Source organism: Lethenteron reissneri, chromosome 30 (genome assembly GCF_015708825.2).
Source record: "Lethenteron reissneri isolate LAM-NWPU_2019-01 chromosome 30, ASM1570882v1, whole genome shotgun sequence".
In the NCBI taxonomy this organism is placed as follows: Eukaryota; Metazoa; Chordata; class Hyperoartia; order Petromyzontiformes; family Petromyzontidae; genus Lethenteron; species Lethenteron reissneri.
The window spans coordinates 6,832,363-6,846,323 of NC_083808.1; the positions used below are offsets into that span (position 1 = coordinate 6,832,363).

Genomic DNA, 13,961 nt, shown 5'->3' on the forward strand with positions numbered 1-13,961 from the left:
TAAAGTTGGCAAGTCTAGCATGGCCTGAATTCCTAATGCCGATTCCCATTTGACATCTTCATTACAGACGGACTGTGCAAATTTCATCCGCGTGCTGCACTCGTACAACCAGAGCCACGTGTATGTCTGTGGGACCGGGGCTTTCCACCCGACTTGTGCCTTCTTGGAAATGGGCTTCAGGGTAAAGGTAACGTGATTGATTTGTTTATAAATGGGCTGGCAAGGATTAACCCTTGCGATCGTTTACAGTGACTTACAATTAAACCCAAACGTACGATGTACCCAAACTCGTTATGCGGTCCTTTATAGGCGAATTCATATATGCAAGCAGAACGCTGTTCTGTTTCTCCGCATATTAATAAAACAAATATATATGTATTCCAAGACCCTATTGGCTTTCCCGACCAATATTTAGTTACATTTTACTTCATTAAACAACAGCTGGTGGGTAATATCGATCTTCAAAGCGAACAGGCCAATGGACTAGCACATATTTGTATAACTATGTGGAGACAGAAAGAATGTCTGCCTAGAAACACTCAAAACCCAGATAATAAGCGAAGTTGTCAGGCAATTGCCATTCTTCAGAGGAGAGGACCCATTGCACTGATGTATTGGCAATGCTGTGAGTGTGTAATTGGTTGTTCGGATTGTTGACATAGTTCTGTTATTGTTTGTCTTTGCATAAAACAGGAGCCTTTATTTATGCTGAACTGGCACAGTGTTGAGTCTGGCCGAGGAAAATGTCCCTATGATCCTGCACAAGCGACCACGTCCGTCATGGCTGGTAAGTTGTAGAAAAGAAAAAAACAAAATTCAACTTAAACACTGCCTGCATACTTGCCTGCAGTACAACAGAATAGAAATGCTAGGCACAGCCAACACATGAAGATTTAATGGTAAGGGAATATTGCGTTGACATGTCTAGTCTATGAGATGAACATTGTTTTATTTGCCTTCAATTTGTAACCATATTGTTATGAAATGCCCTATGTTGGTATGCCCCTCTCATTGCTAACTAGAAAATACGTTGATAAAAAAACACATTTCACGATAATTGCATTAAAGTGATATCCAAAATACAAATGGTATTACGAACGATTCGGTGGCTTTTAAAATCAGTCGAGAGGCTCATCGACACACATCCATGGAAATAATTCTAAATATTTAACCTCATCAATAATGACGTAATTTCATAGTTTAGTGAAAGTTATCACACAGTTAAAGAAACGCACAAGCCTTGCATATATTAATAAACTACAAATAAGATACACGCAATGTCTTTATAAAGCCGATGGGTAAGATGAATGTGTGTGAACGTTTGCAGGCACAGAGTTGTACGCAGCAACAGTGTCGGACTTCATGGGTAAAGACTGGGGATTATTTGGAAACAAAAATCACCACAATGAGATACCGCTAATCCGAACAGAACAGTCTGATCCACACTGGCTTAATGGTAAGTGACACAATGCATCATGTTCGTGTTTTGTTTTTCTATGTGTATAATTTATTAATTATGTCACCACAAAATAGTTAATATTTTATAGATATGAATGCCCTTTTTTGTCAATGAAAACATCACCGTGCCTCAAGACTAATTTAAAAAATGGGCCTGCATTGGGATATTTGGCGAATTGTATTAATGAGTGTGATGAAGTATTGCAAGGCAGAAACATCATATGGGTCTCAATAATTAAAATACCTTAACTTCCTTTCATTTTTTAAATAAATGGTCATGTGTATTACAGGAAGCAATACGTTTAGTTTCACGAAAAATTGCAATAAAATTTTCAGATGCATGGGACATCTGCTGCTGGTGGAAGAGGAACAGTGGCTTTATTCAAAGCGTTGGGGTATTGGGATTAATAGGAAACAAATGATAGTAATGTGAGCAAGACTTCCATAAAAAATATATGCACAGCGTATTCCTGTTCGTGTGAACTGTATATATATGGATTTTTTTATTCATAGCGAGATGAGCTTTATGGGCTTAAATATCACATCCTGCCCAACTGTTTCGTACACTTTTACGAACCACAGTTATATGGGGTGTTGTGACCTTAAACTTTGACCAGCATAAGTCTCACTGTTTAGTGCCACTTTTCTCTATGGTCAATTCCTACATGCACCACACACACTGGATTGAGTCTCGTTAGGAGGAAGCTTGGATGTCTGGTGGGGGCCATGCTCATCTTTTTTTCTAAAACGCCACTTTCTCAGTTACTGCCACACAATAAGGCCACCATGAACACATTTTTACAAAGCGTCCTGTATTTCAAAGTGGATCAAAGCACAGTACTGTCCATTCTCCTTGCAGTGTTAATAAATGCATTGTACCAGATTTTCCAAGTGAATACTGCTGCGCTCTTGAACAAATACTTCATTGTGCACATGCACCTGGCTGCAATTAAAGTTTGATTGAAAGTATCGATGTTATAATAGACTTTGAACATTTTCAGTAATTTTAATAGTTTCAAATTGGTATTCCACTGTTCCGCCACAAATCCTGCCCTTACATAAACACTCATGCACACACCATTCAAACGTTTTCGTAAAAAAACATGCATTATCTTTCTCAGTTTAACACGTAGGCTTTCGCGACCAATATTAACCATAATACAGGTTTTTTTGGGTTAGATCGCGTAAATATATAAATTTAAGATTTGTCACGTAAACAGAACGTGCCAATTCGTTACTAGTACAGCACACCGGTGTGTTGGAGAGCAAAGCCATAGTCGGCTGTGTCGGATGGTGGCGGGTTTAATGACACATTTATATATTTACGCAATCTAACCCAAAAAAACCTGTATTATGGATCATCTTTCTGATTATATACATTGAAATACAAAGCCATTCGTTTAATGTCTATAACATTGTCTTAAAAAGGAAACGTGTATATACTGTGCATATATATAACAGGCAACATTTTAGGCAATAGCCCCTCTTAATTGCCAGTGACATTTCTGTCAGCTTCTCGAAATGCCACCCATTTTTATTATCAGCGAATGTGTTGTGTTTTTATTATTTGTCGCTGTGCACCACTGCCCGAATTGGTTTATTTTTAAGCTGTTGGGTTTTTTTTCCTCTCCTCCTTGCAGAACCCAATTTTGTGGGTTCCTTTGTAATCCCAGAAAGCCAGAACCCCGATGACGACAAGGTTTATGTATTCTTTTGGGAGTACGGCATTGAGGCAGGAGCCTCAGACAAAGCCATTTACTCTCGGGTCGCTCGCGTCTGCAAAGTAAGTTCCAATTGAAGCTTCAAACCAAGTTATCTTCCAGCATCTAGTTCAGTAGTCATGTACTGCTCCTGTTGCGATGTTCCATATTTTGCTGAGTTTTTTTCTGGAGAATGCAAAAGGACAAAATTGCTTGGTTTAAATTCAAACCATTTTCGGGGGGGGGAGGGGATGCTTTTTCGTTTTTTTGGATGACAAGTTAATTATGGAATCGTATTTATACGTGAATAAAAGGTTGTCACATCTACATGTGGATTCATAATGTATGTTCTCTTTGTCCAATGGCAAGGGATTATTGTAGGGAATACCAACTCGAAAATTCAAGAACCATCAAATAAAAACATTGTGCAACAAACGTTGCAAATAGATTATCAATAAACCCATGTTTCTACTCGTGTATAATGCATCATGCTATAAAAAAGTATGTGTTACTAACTTTTCGTTTATCGATAACATAAATCTCTGAGCATTTTACAATTGCTTAAAAAGACAAACTTTATAGGAGAATATCTAATCTCATATATTTCTTATGGGTGTATTTTTATGAAAAGCATATCGCTTTGCCAACACAAAGACTGAGAGGTATTTTCACCGAATAGGTGATATTGTGATGCTTACTTGTGGCAAAGTCCATATCGCAAGATATTCTTAGATAGTCCCTGCAGGCTTGCATTAATGTGATGGAATACCTTGTAGCGGCTGCAGCTTAAGAGCCTTACACGCAATACAAAATCAAATGAAATAAAGGCCAAAACAACACCAACTTTTGTTTCTCAACACTCAATTACTTTAGTTGTTGCAACGAAAACAATGAGCGTTCCATTTCGATTTAAAGCTTTCATGACTGCAGGGATTCATCTTCTTGGTTCTTTCGGTAGAGTCACGTAGAATGGAAATAATAAAATAATAAAAATAAAACATAATAAAATACAATTCTCACGACGTTTCGGCCACAACGCAAGCAGCTGTCCTCAGGTGGAGAACAGGTCTGTCGAGAAGACAGAGTTTTATTTTTATTACTTTATTATTTCCATTCTACGTGACTTTACCGAAAGAACCAAGAAAATGAGCGTTCCATTCTCTCCATATTTTAGTCCTCTCTTTTCTTCTGGAAAAGTCCTACATTGTGAAATATGATAATTTAAATGTTAAAAGGGTTTTTGCATGTGGGAAGAAATTATGTTTAAAAATATCTAGGAGAAAAACCCGTGCCTACAAAGAGGTGTCACTCAAATGTCGACGCAAACCCCACCTTGACTGGACTCCCACTTGGCGACTTCACTGCCCGGCATGTTTGGAAGTCTGAAATCGACGCGATCCGTCAACCCTTGCCTCCAAAGCACCGCATTGCAGGCGTCACGTTCAATCATTTCCTTTCTTACGTCATTGGAATGCAGCCCCCGAATAATTGAAATCGCTTACTTTGAGAGGCACGTGACAGTCTGTCTCTCTCCCTCTCTGTGTCCGTTAGGTATCGTTGACCCGGTGTAAGTGTTGTGTGACCTTTGTGTTCGCCAGAATGACATGGGTGGCCAAAGAAGCTTGGTTAACAAGTGGACAACGTTCCTGAAGGCGCGCCTCGTGTGCTCCATCCCAGGACCCAATGACATTGACACGCACTTCGACGAGCTCAGTAAGACTTGTGTTCTTTCGATCATGTTGCAGATGTTATGACAATAGAGCCTGCATGCGGTGTGAGGGGACTAGTGACCACGGGAGGTAATGACAGGGGTATCAGCTGCGAGTGTGAAGGGACTGGTGGCTACGGGAGGTAATGACGGGGGAGTCAGTCTGCAGTGTGAAGGGACTGGTGGCCGCGGGAGGTAATGACGGGGGAGTCAGCCTGCAGTGCGAAGGGACTAGTGGCCACGGGAGGTAATGACAGGGGTATCAGTTGTGAGTGTGAAGGGACTGGTGGCTACGGGAATGATCGAGAAGGGAGCGTGGTCAGGTGACGGAAGAGGAGGGTGGAGTCTGCCGGTAGAGCGAGCGTCCAGAGTCAGCGAGAATGATCGAGAAGGGGGGCGTGGCCTCGTGCCGGTATAAAAGGGGGAGATGCACGGGAGACTCCGGGGCTGTTCCAGTGGGGGTCTCTGCCTGGTGTCAAGTGAACGTGTCTTCAATAAAGTGTCGTCTCAAAAGAAGTGTGTTAAAACTCGTCATGACACGTATATATTGTGATCCATTTATAGATACCCCACTAAAAATAACAGACAGGAAAAACTTTAACTTCAAAGCCTCTACTCTGCATACCACTGCGTAGAATTTCACTGTGCTGCTGTACAGCTGTCCGTGCCATGTGTTGTTCTACACGATGGTACAATACATAACCCCCGAAACACACTGGGGAAGTGTATAGCCTCTAGCTCTGCCTCCCACCAACCTCAATACAAGTTTCATATCTCCTCCGTTAAAATATGGAGCTGTCACTTTCACGGTATCAAATGCCCTGTCGAGAAGGGTGTCGTCATAAATCGGCGCGGTGTCTGTAAATGGATCACCATGTCCATTATGGTGATGGGCAGATACAATGCTCGATTGGCCTTTAACTACACTTGTGGATTTTGTTTATTTCACAGGAGATGTGTTTTTGCTTCCCAACAAAGATGACAGAAACCCAATTATCTACGCTGTGTTTACAACATCAAGGTGAGCATGCAAGTCTCAATTTCGGACAGACGATTTATCCTAATCTATTCACGACACAGGCATTAATTCTACATCTTAAATCAAACTCTCCCAGATGGCTAAAATAAATGCTATATCTTCTGAATGGAATTTCTGAGAAAAATTTAGATGAACTTGAAGATTTAAAGTGGCCAGGATATGGCAATACATTAATGGATCATTTAATTTATCTTTGCAGAGGTGCGAGCATAACTCTTACATATGCAGGGGGTTTTCTCCGGACACTCAAGTCTCTTCCCACATGCCACACTGCTTAACGGAATTCGCTATTTATCCGAATTGCAAGACCCCCCCCCCTGCAAAAATGGCTTCTTAACACTTGGCGAGGCTTCCCTGTGCAAACGAAGGGCAGCGTTATCAAACAAAGTGTCTTATCAGCTTTATTCAACATTCAATTTCTGCTCAAGGAGCCCTGTGCCTGTGAAAAATGTGCGTGACCTTGCGAGCGACTTACCGGATTTTTTTTTCTCTCATTTCAGCTCGGTGTTCAGAGGCTCCGCCGTGTGCATGTACAGCATGTCCGACATCCGTGCCGCGTTCCATGGCCCCTTTGCACACAAGGAGGGCCCAGACCACCAGTGGGTGGACTTCAAAAACCGAATTCCATATCCACGACCTGGCACAGTAGGTGGTGGCACAACAGTCAACTTCCGACAGTCCAGAGGCGTAGCTAGGGGGGGCAGGGGGGTACATGTGTCCCCGGGCACCAAGGTAAAGGGGCGCCAAAATGAGGCTTACGTTACATTATAACTTATTGCGGCGGGTGCGGCAGCCTGAAACTACTGCACACATCTACACCTCAACCTAAAAGTTTATATATCCCGCCACACACAGCCTACCTGTCATGTAATTACATGTTGGTATGTGATTAAACGGGGTGGGGAGGGGCGCCAATTTTATAGTTCGTCCCCGGGTGCAAAATATCCTAGCTATGCCACTGCGACAGTCTGGACTTTTGAAGAAAAAAAACATTAAAAATGTACACTAATTGAATGTTTGTTACATTATGGACCTTAGTATACAATGTAGTCTGTTGTTGATGCTGCTGTTTATGACAGACAATGGTCAGGGCATAACATTTGATAAAGAGCCATAATTAATAATGAATGGTTTCTAGCAGATTTCATTGGAAAATTATGATATGAGAAACACAACTAACATTGAGTTGATGACTGCAGACATAAATAACGAACTTGCCATGGATCCATCATGCGAATATTACTTAACACATCACCTTTGAGGCCTTCTAATTAACTTTGTGAATGATAGCAATCGAAGTTAATATTGTACCATTTTAAATAACACACCTGACGAGTTGAGAAATACCACCAACAATTTAATGTGTTTTTTCAGGCCATGCGGAAATGTCGCAAGAGTTCATAAAACTCCATTAACTTTTTCCACCATTGAAAATAATTTTAGTGGGCAATGCGTACAAAAAACTACATATATTTTCAAAGACTTGTGTTTTTATATATATATATACACACACACATATACGTATGTTAATTAATATAAGCAATATGTGAAATAAAATTACGTGTTATGCTGGCAGTAACTTGGACTTCCTAATACGGGTCCATTGCAAAGAGGCTTCGACCACGTAGCTGATACATCCAAAGCCTTCAAGGTCTTAGGTAGTGTACAATTATACATTCTGGTTGTTAATTAAAATGTCATCCTCCTCTATTATGAATTTTGATAACTGGGCTTCAAGGAAGTCCATATTAAATTTAGAAGTATTAAACCCAAACAGATGGGGTTTAGAAACCCTTGTAAAATTTGACAATTATAGGATAAAATAGTTCATACCGACAGTCAAATACTTGAAGGAGTGCTTCATAAAAAGCCACGCAATTTAATGGTAAAACATGTGCTAAGTGTCTGAAAATACCATTATAATACCACTCATGTATACAGCATGACGAATAACTGCAGATGTAATTGGCAAGCACTAATGTTCCACATACCAGAACAAATGAATGCTTAGCCCAGTAACTCTTCAAAGGCCCTCTCTGCCATTGATGCCATTCCAAGGTAGTCATTGTGTTATTTGTTATCCCAGGAACATTATTTCATCATTTTGACAGTTAAATTACTCGCCTTGGAAAAACACATACTTTGCTCAATTATAACTCTAAAGCAGCCAGCCTTTGCAAGGCCATTTTCCTCAAGGTGATAGTTGTTTTCATTTCAGTAAAGCGAGACCAAAGCTTCTTCAAACTGTACGACTCCCTCCCCATCCCGTGATCCACCTTACGTGTTTATCAATTTGTTGAATGTTGCCAACAAAAGTTGGTCTCATCGCCAAAAAAGGTTATGTACTTCGTAATCGATTCTATTATTAAGCTAGCCTTTTCCATCAAGCTCACCCAAAGCATGAAAAAGGTTGGCCAAATTCTCAGCCAAGAACTCCCCTTGTTCCATGACATCTCCATGTGCCGAGGCATCCGATCTCCCTCGCGCAACATCGTCTGCCTCTGCAACTTATTTGCCCCATCTGCCGCCAAAACCCTTCTCGTACACCTCGATAACATCTTGATTCGACTTCTGTAACTCCCCAGCCATGTCCCCATCCAAATCCCTGGCCTACGAAACCCAAAACGATACGAAACGCAGCAGCCAGACTCGTTACCCACACACGTGAGTGACACCAAATTTCCCCCATTTTCAGGTCACTCCCTAAGGCTTCCAATATAATCTCAGATCAACTACAAGATCACTCTCATCACCTTCAAAATCCTCCATCGATTCATCGCCACGTATACCTCTCGTCTCATTTCACTGTATTACCCTCTCCATCCCATCGGCTCGAGCAACCAAGGCTTTCTGGAAAAATCCCCAGTCAATCTCTGTTCAGTGGGTGGTCAACACCTTCACCTCTACTGCCACTATGCCCCAACTGTCTGAAATGCAATCCCTGTTGACACCCACACTGCATGCACTGTTCGAGTCGAGGCACAAGACCCTTCCTTATCTCCTCAGCGTATGACTGCCGGTCACTGTTGCCATTAAGTGTCTTCATTCACACCTTTAACATGTCATCTCCTCTTCTGCTTTGCCCTGTACCCCCTTAGCCCCCTTCCCAATGCCCGAGTAATAAAACATGACCTTCCTTATTCGCTTGCTCTCCAAATACACATTCTCCTATGTGTTCAAGCATTATGAGAGGCAGTTGCATTTATCTGCTCCAGGATTTCCATGGTGTAGTCCGCCATATTGCACACACATACCACAACTTATCTATCATCATACGATTGTTATAAGCGTGTAAAGTTACCGTGCACAGTTGAGACACAGATCCTGATAACGACGCTCCGACACGTTTTCAGGTTGTGCCAAGTTTTAGTTTGGCACGATGTTGGCCGTTTCGCTCCCACTAAATAAGTCTCCCAGCACGTGGATCGAAACGTCGGACATCGTGCCAAACACCACGCAGTGCATATGTACGTTGAACTTCTTTTGCGCCGCACGTAGCCAAGCCGTGCTATTATCAGAGGTGCCGGTACGACCTGAAAAAAAACACTTCGGAGAACTTAGCCGGCACACCGGCGTGCACCTACGCGGCGACTTAATCGCAAACCGTGCAGCATGAGCACGGACCGAGAGGGAGAAGCGCCAGAGCACATGCCAGGCTGCCCACACCAACAACCCGCTCGCTGCTGTGCCCCGCTGCCCGCAGTGCCCAAGCAGGACATACGACGCGGCTTACGCGTCCACACGGGAGCTGCCGGACGACGTGCTGGAGTTCGTGCGGAAGCACCAGCTGGTGTGGGAGGCCGTGGCGCCGCTCGGAGGGCGGCCGCTGCTCGTGCGCGCCGGCACGGGGGACACGCTGACCCGCATCGCCGTGGACCGCGTGGAGGCCACCGACGGCCAGTACGACGTGCTCTTCCTGGGGACGGGTGAGTGCTCGCCGCCGCTAGTGCCGAGCAAGCGTTGTCCTCGTGGCGTTATGACGTTACGGGATTCTTATTGTTCGATTGGTTTTCGAGCAGCGTAAACCGTCTTTCTTGGTTCTTTCGGTAAAGTCACGTAGAAGGGAAATAATAAAATAATAAAAAATAAAACATGATAAAATAATATTTTTTTTATTTTTTTATTTCCCTTCTATGTGACTTTACCGAAAGAACCAAGAAGACGAATCCCTGCAGTCACGAAAGCTTTACATCGAAATTTTATTATGTTTTATTTTTATTATTTTATTATTTTCCTTCTACGTGACTTTACCGAAAGAACCAAGAAGATGAATCCCTGCAGTCACGAAAGCTTTAAATCGAGCGTAAACCGGTTCACGCGAATTCCGGTCATTCTCGCGAGCAGTGGCGGCGGCGGCTTTTGGCTGGCCATGGAACAAAGATAGCACGTAATGCGGTAACCTTTAGATGCGCTTCTGCGGCCGTCTGGAACGCTCTTCCTTCCGATATTAGGAAGCCACTGGAGCTACGCACTTTTACTGGTACGAACCTCCTGGTTACACCAGCCCACAGGGGATTATTGTGTCTGTCGTGCAGGGAGGAGCTGGGTGGGGAGGGTGGGGCTGGGTGGGGAGGGGAGGGTGGGGAGGGGCTGGGTGGGGAGGGAGGGTGGGGCTGGGTGGGGGGTGGAAGGGGTGGGGCTGGGTGGGGAGGAGCTGGTCACCCCGTGGTGCCCTTATAAAACTCAACATTTAACCTACTCACGCCGGCTTGTGCCTGCCCTCACAGTCGGGCATATTTGCGGAATACACCACGCCGCCGTTGACCCTGGCCATTGACCGAGCAACCCAACGTTCCTTCCAGCTCCCTCCGCAGGAATGTGTTATATTTAGATTGAAAACTCATTTCTCTATTACTGCTTTTTTGTGTTTAGTTTGTTGTTGTTCCCCCGTACCTCCAATTAGCACGGTTGGCTACGTACGGCACCAAATAAGTTCAACATACATACTATATATACATTTAAATCAGCTCATGTGCGGGACACTCGATGAATTATTACGCCTCTGGATTGAGAGAGATGGTGGCAGAATGGGTGTGGGCGGGGGGGGAAGGCATTAATCCAGCAGTGAATAGATCATGGGCTGATGACACATTTTTTGAGACCATCCAGCATCGGATTGACTCTGGCCGATTGTGACCAATGACTTTATTTTGACAAGATCACAGCGAAGATTGGTATCCCGTTTACTGTGTGGTCCTTGGGAGTGGCAGAGGGTTGCATTCCATTGCTGATAAGATAGACAGTTCACATCCAAGATGCGTTACACAAACATCAACACAAAACACGGCGGGAGATAACGCGACGGTTATAATGACCTGCTAAAGATGCAGATAAAAAAAATAGCAGTTTTTAAAGAAGATAGCCTTATATATACCAAAACAAAATTCTCCTAAATGTCTGGAGGGCTTAATTTATGTAAACTCTTTACATTTTTATTACTATTATTACAGCGTGGGATAAGCCCAGTGTATAGTGTTTTGCTACTTTCTTTGCAGTCTCTTAAGGGGAGATAGAGTTGATATATGAGGTGGTGGGATAATACGAGCAGAACACCCATGGCAGTCCATTTTGGCCAATTGACAGCGTAAAGTTATTCCAGTGATTTGTGCTTAATTGTCACCATTTAAACCCGTCTCACTATAATTGAAGCCCTGAGCGGCATGCGTTTTTATATACGCCAGCGTCTACCAAATGGGCATCCAGCTGCTTTACGTTAGCTCCTAAGCGTGATTCACTTCAAGCCTTCTGTTTTTAACAACTATGCCAACTTCCCTCATCAATCTTTCTCTGGGTTAGGGTTACCGCTGGAGGTTATGGTCCCTTTCCTAGAATCTTTGAAATGTACCTGGGGCTACATCACCACTCTTATTCCACGCACGCCCTTTACACGAAGCTATTGGGGAACGGAATAGAAATAAATGTTTTAAGCGTATTACACGACATCGATAACATGGCTTTAAGAGTATATAATACACTATATCAATTACATTCAACGGGTTTAATTTTATTTATGAATCAAAACAACCAGTCGGGACATGCAAGCTCAGCAAGCCGTCAAAGTTCACCCAGTAAAATTCACATGGGATAGGGCCCCTTAGGAGTTGTGCCTGGACAGACTGTTCTTGTTTCTTGATAACAGGCGAGCGAATGGGACCGCATCTCTGCACAGCTTGGTGCAGGGGAAGGCTAAGGGGGTGGCAACTACCTGGGTGGGGTGGGGAGGTGATGAGAGGATGGGGCACGGTTCAGGAAAAATAACTTTATAACTTAGTCCCTCAACACCCACATAATTGTATCATTATGTTTTATCGAGCTATTGTGTTATTGTGCGGCCATCCGTGTGTTTTTAACACTCTGGCAAGCTATGGGCGGAATGGAATAAAATGCCAGCAAAGCGCTGAATGGGCAAATGTTAAGTGGAACTTAATGACGTGGTCGTGAGGACAACGTCTTGCCTCATTATTTCAAAATCTGTACGACTTTGAAAGCACAATCCACCAATAAGTTATACATATATATATGAATAATTTAATCAACACTAGAATTTTACATAATTTAGTTGCGTTGTCGAAACAATTCCCATATACACTAACCATGCCTTTGCTTACCTATTACCCACAATGATCCTCGTGTAAAAGCGTTCGTAATTAATTTCTAATAACGTAGCCGATTTTTAGGGGTCCTGCCTAGCAGGTCTCTTTTTTAGAAAATCATTCGAGTGTTTGAACATTGTTTAAACGGCGTAACAAAGTAACCCGAGCCTCCGTGTTCTCATGGTGATCGTAATAATTGTTCGATCCATAAACATCTTTGGTTACAGCTTTGTTCCCTAATGCCCAGAAAATGACTCCATGTGAATAGGTCATGGCGAGACACTTATTGAAAAACTGATTTATTGCCCTCAGATTCCGGCTTGGTGCTCAAAGCAATAACCATCAACAAGGAAAACCGGTTCACAGAGGAGGTGGTTCTGGAGGAAATTCGAGTATTTAAGGTAAAAAGGAATGCCACACGCATGCCGCACACTTGCACCCAACCCCACTATAATGTGATAATGTGAATTATTGCAACGCCAGCAAACGTGCACTGCATTTCGTTGTTTTGAGGGGAGCTATAAGAAATGCCACACGTGTTATTTTTCGGTTCGTGAAGCTAAATTTACAACATTATCTTTAAACTCCATTCCTTGCACCTCACCAGTCGGGCCTTTAAACACTTTTACCAGTCTCCTCTGTTCAAAATATAAAACTCGCTATTTCTTGCTACATCCGCCTGATGTTTGGTAAACGATCCATGCGATAGCGCTGAAGATAATTCTGTATCCCATAATTGTACGCGTGTGATAATCTTTCAACGATTATTGGTTCTGTCCATATCATATTGTATGCGTTTACCAATAATCAGGTGCGTGTGGTGTGTAATTTGTATCCAAATGGAATTGATAAAAATGAAAATGGCCAACAGTGATGGGTCTCGATCATTGGAGTCTGAAGACCCCCCCCCCCCCCCGAGTTAGGTAATGTTATGAATGCCACAAAGTTAACGACCTTGTATAAGTTGTAAAACATTCAACCGTTTTCTTTCACTTCCAGGAACCATCGCCAATCATCAGCATGAAAATATCTATAAAAAGGGTAAGCATTCAAATCACACTTGTCAATTGCTTTCAACTTCAACTCTCGAATATTTTTTAAAATATATATTGTGTTATGTTAATAATACGTTACTTTTTGCATGAATTATATCATAAATTGAGAGACAATTGCAAGGACTCAACATTACAAATCTGCTTCTATTCCTCTTACATACATTCAATTCCATCTATATAAATTAATCAATGTTTGTGTTACACAAAGTCCCATTGAGAGAGTTACCCAGCGACTTTTCGAGGATCCGTGGTGCATCAGCATAGAACAACGTCAAAGTGATCCGTGAGGAGGAAGAGGCCACAATGGAAGGGAACGCGTCAGATGATGCAGGCAGGAATGGTGCTTACAGAACACACATTAACAATATTTACTAAATAACGGGCATATTGTACCAGGAACAAGGACAG

At 42.7% G+C, this 13,961-nt stretch overlaps 1 protein-coding gene across 1 annotated transcript in view; it reads left to right on the plus strand.

The window, feature by feature from the left end:
- The window catches only part of LOC133349465 (semaphorin-3D-like), a 44,573-nt gene that overhangs the window by 15,486 nt on the left and 15,126 nt on the right, over nucleotides 1-13,961 (plus strand). Inside the window, 10 exon segments of the mRNA XM_061562948.1 lie at nucleotides 68-187; nucleotides 694-787; nucleotides 1,328-1,456; nucleotides 3,099-3,241; nucleotides 4,757-4,871; nucleotides 5,818-5,887; nucleotides 6,406-6,550; nucleotides 9,609-9,831; nucleotides 12,811-12,899; nucleotides 13,498-13,539. Of these exon segments, the coding sequence (XP_061418932.1) occupies nucleotides 68-187; nucleotides 694-787; nucleotides 1,328-1,456; nucleotides 3,099-3,241; nucleotides 4,757-4,871; nucleotides 5,818-5,887; nucleotides 6,406-6,550; nucleotides 9,609-9,831; nucleotides 12,811-12,899; nucleotides 13,498-13,539 (1,170 nt within the window).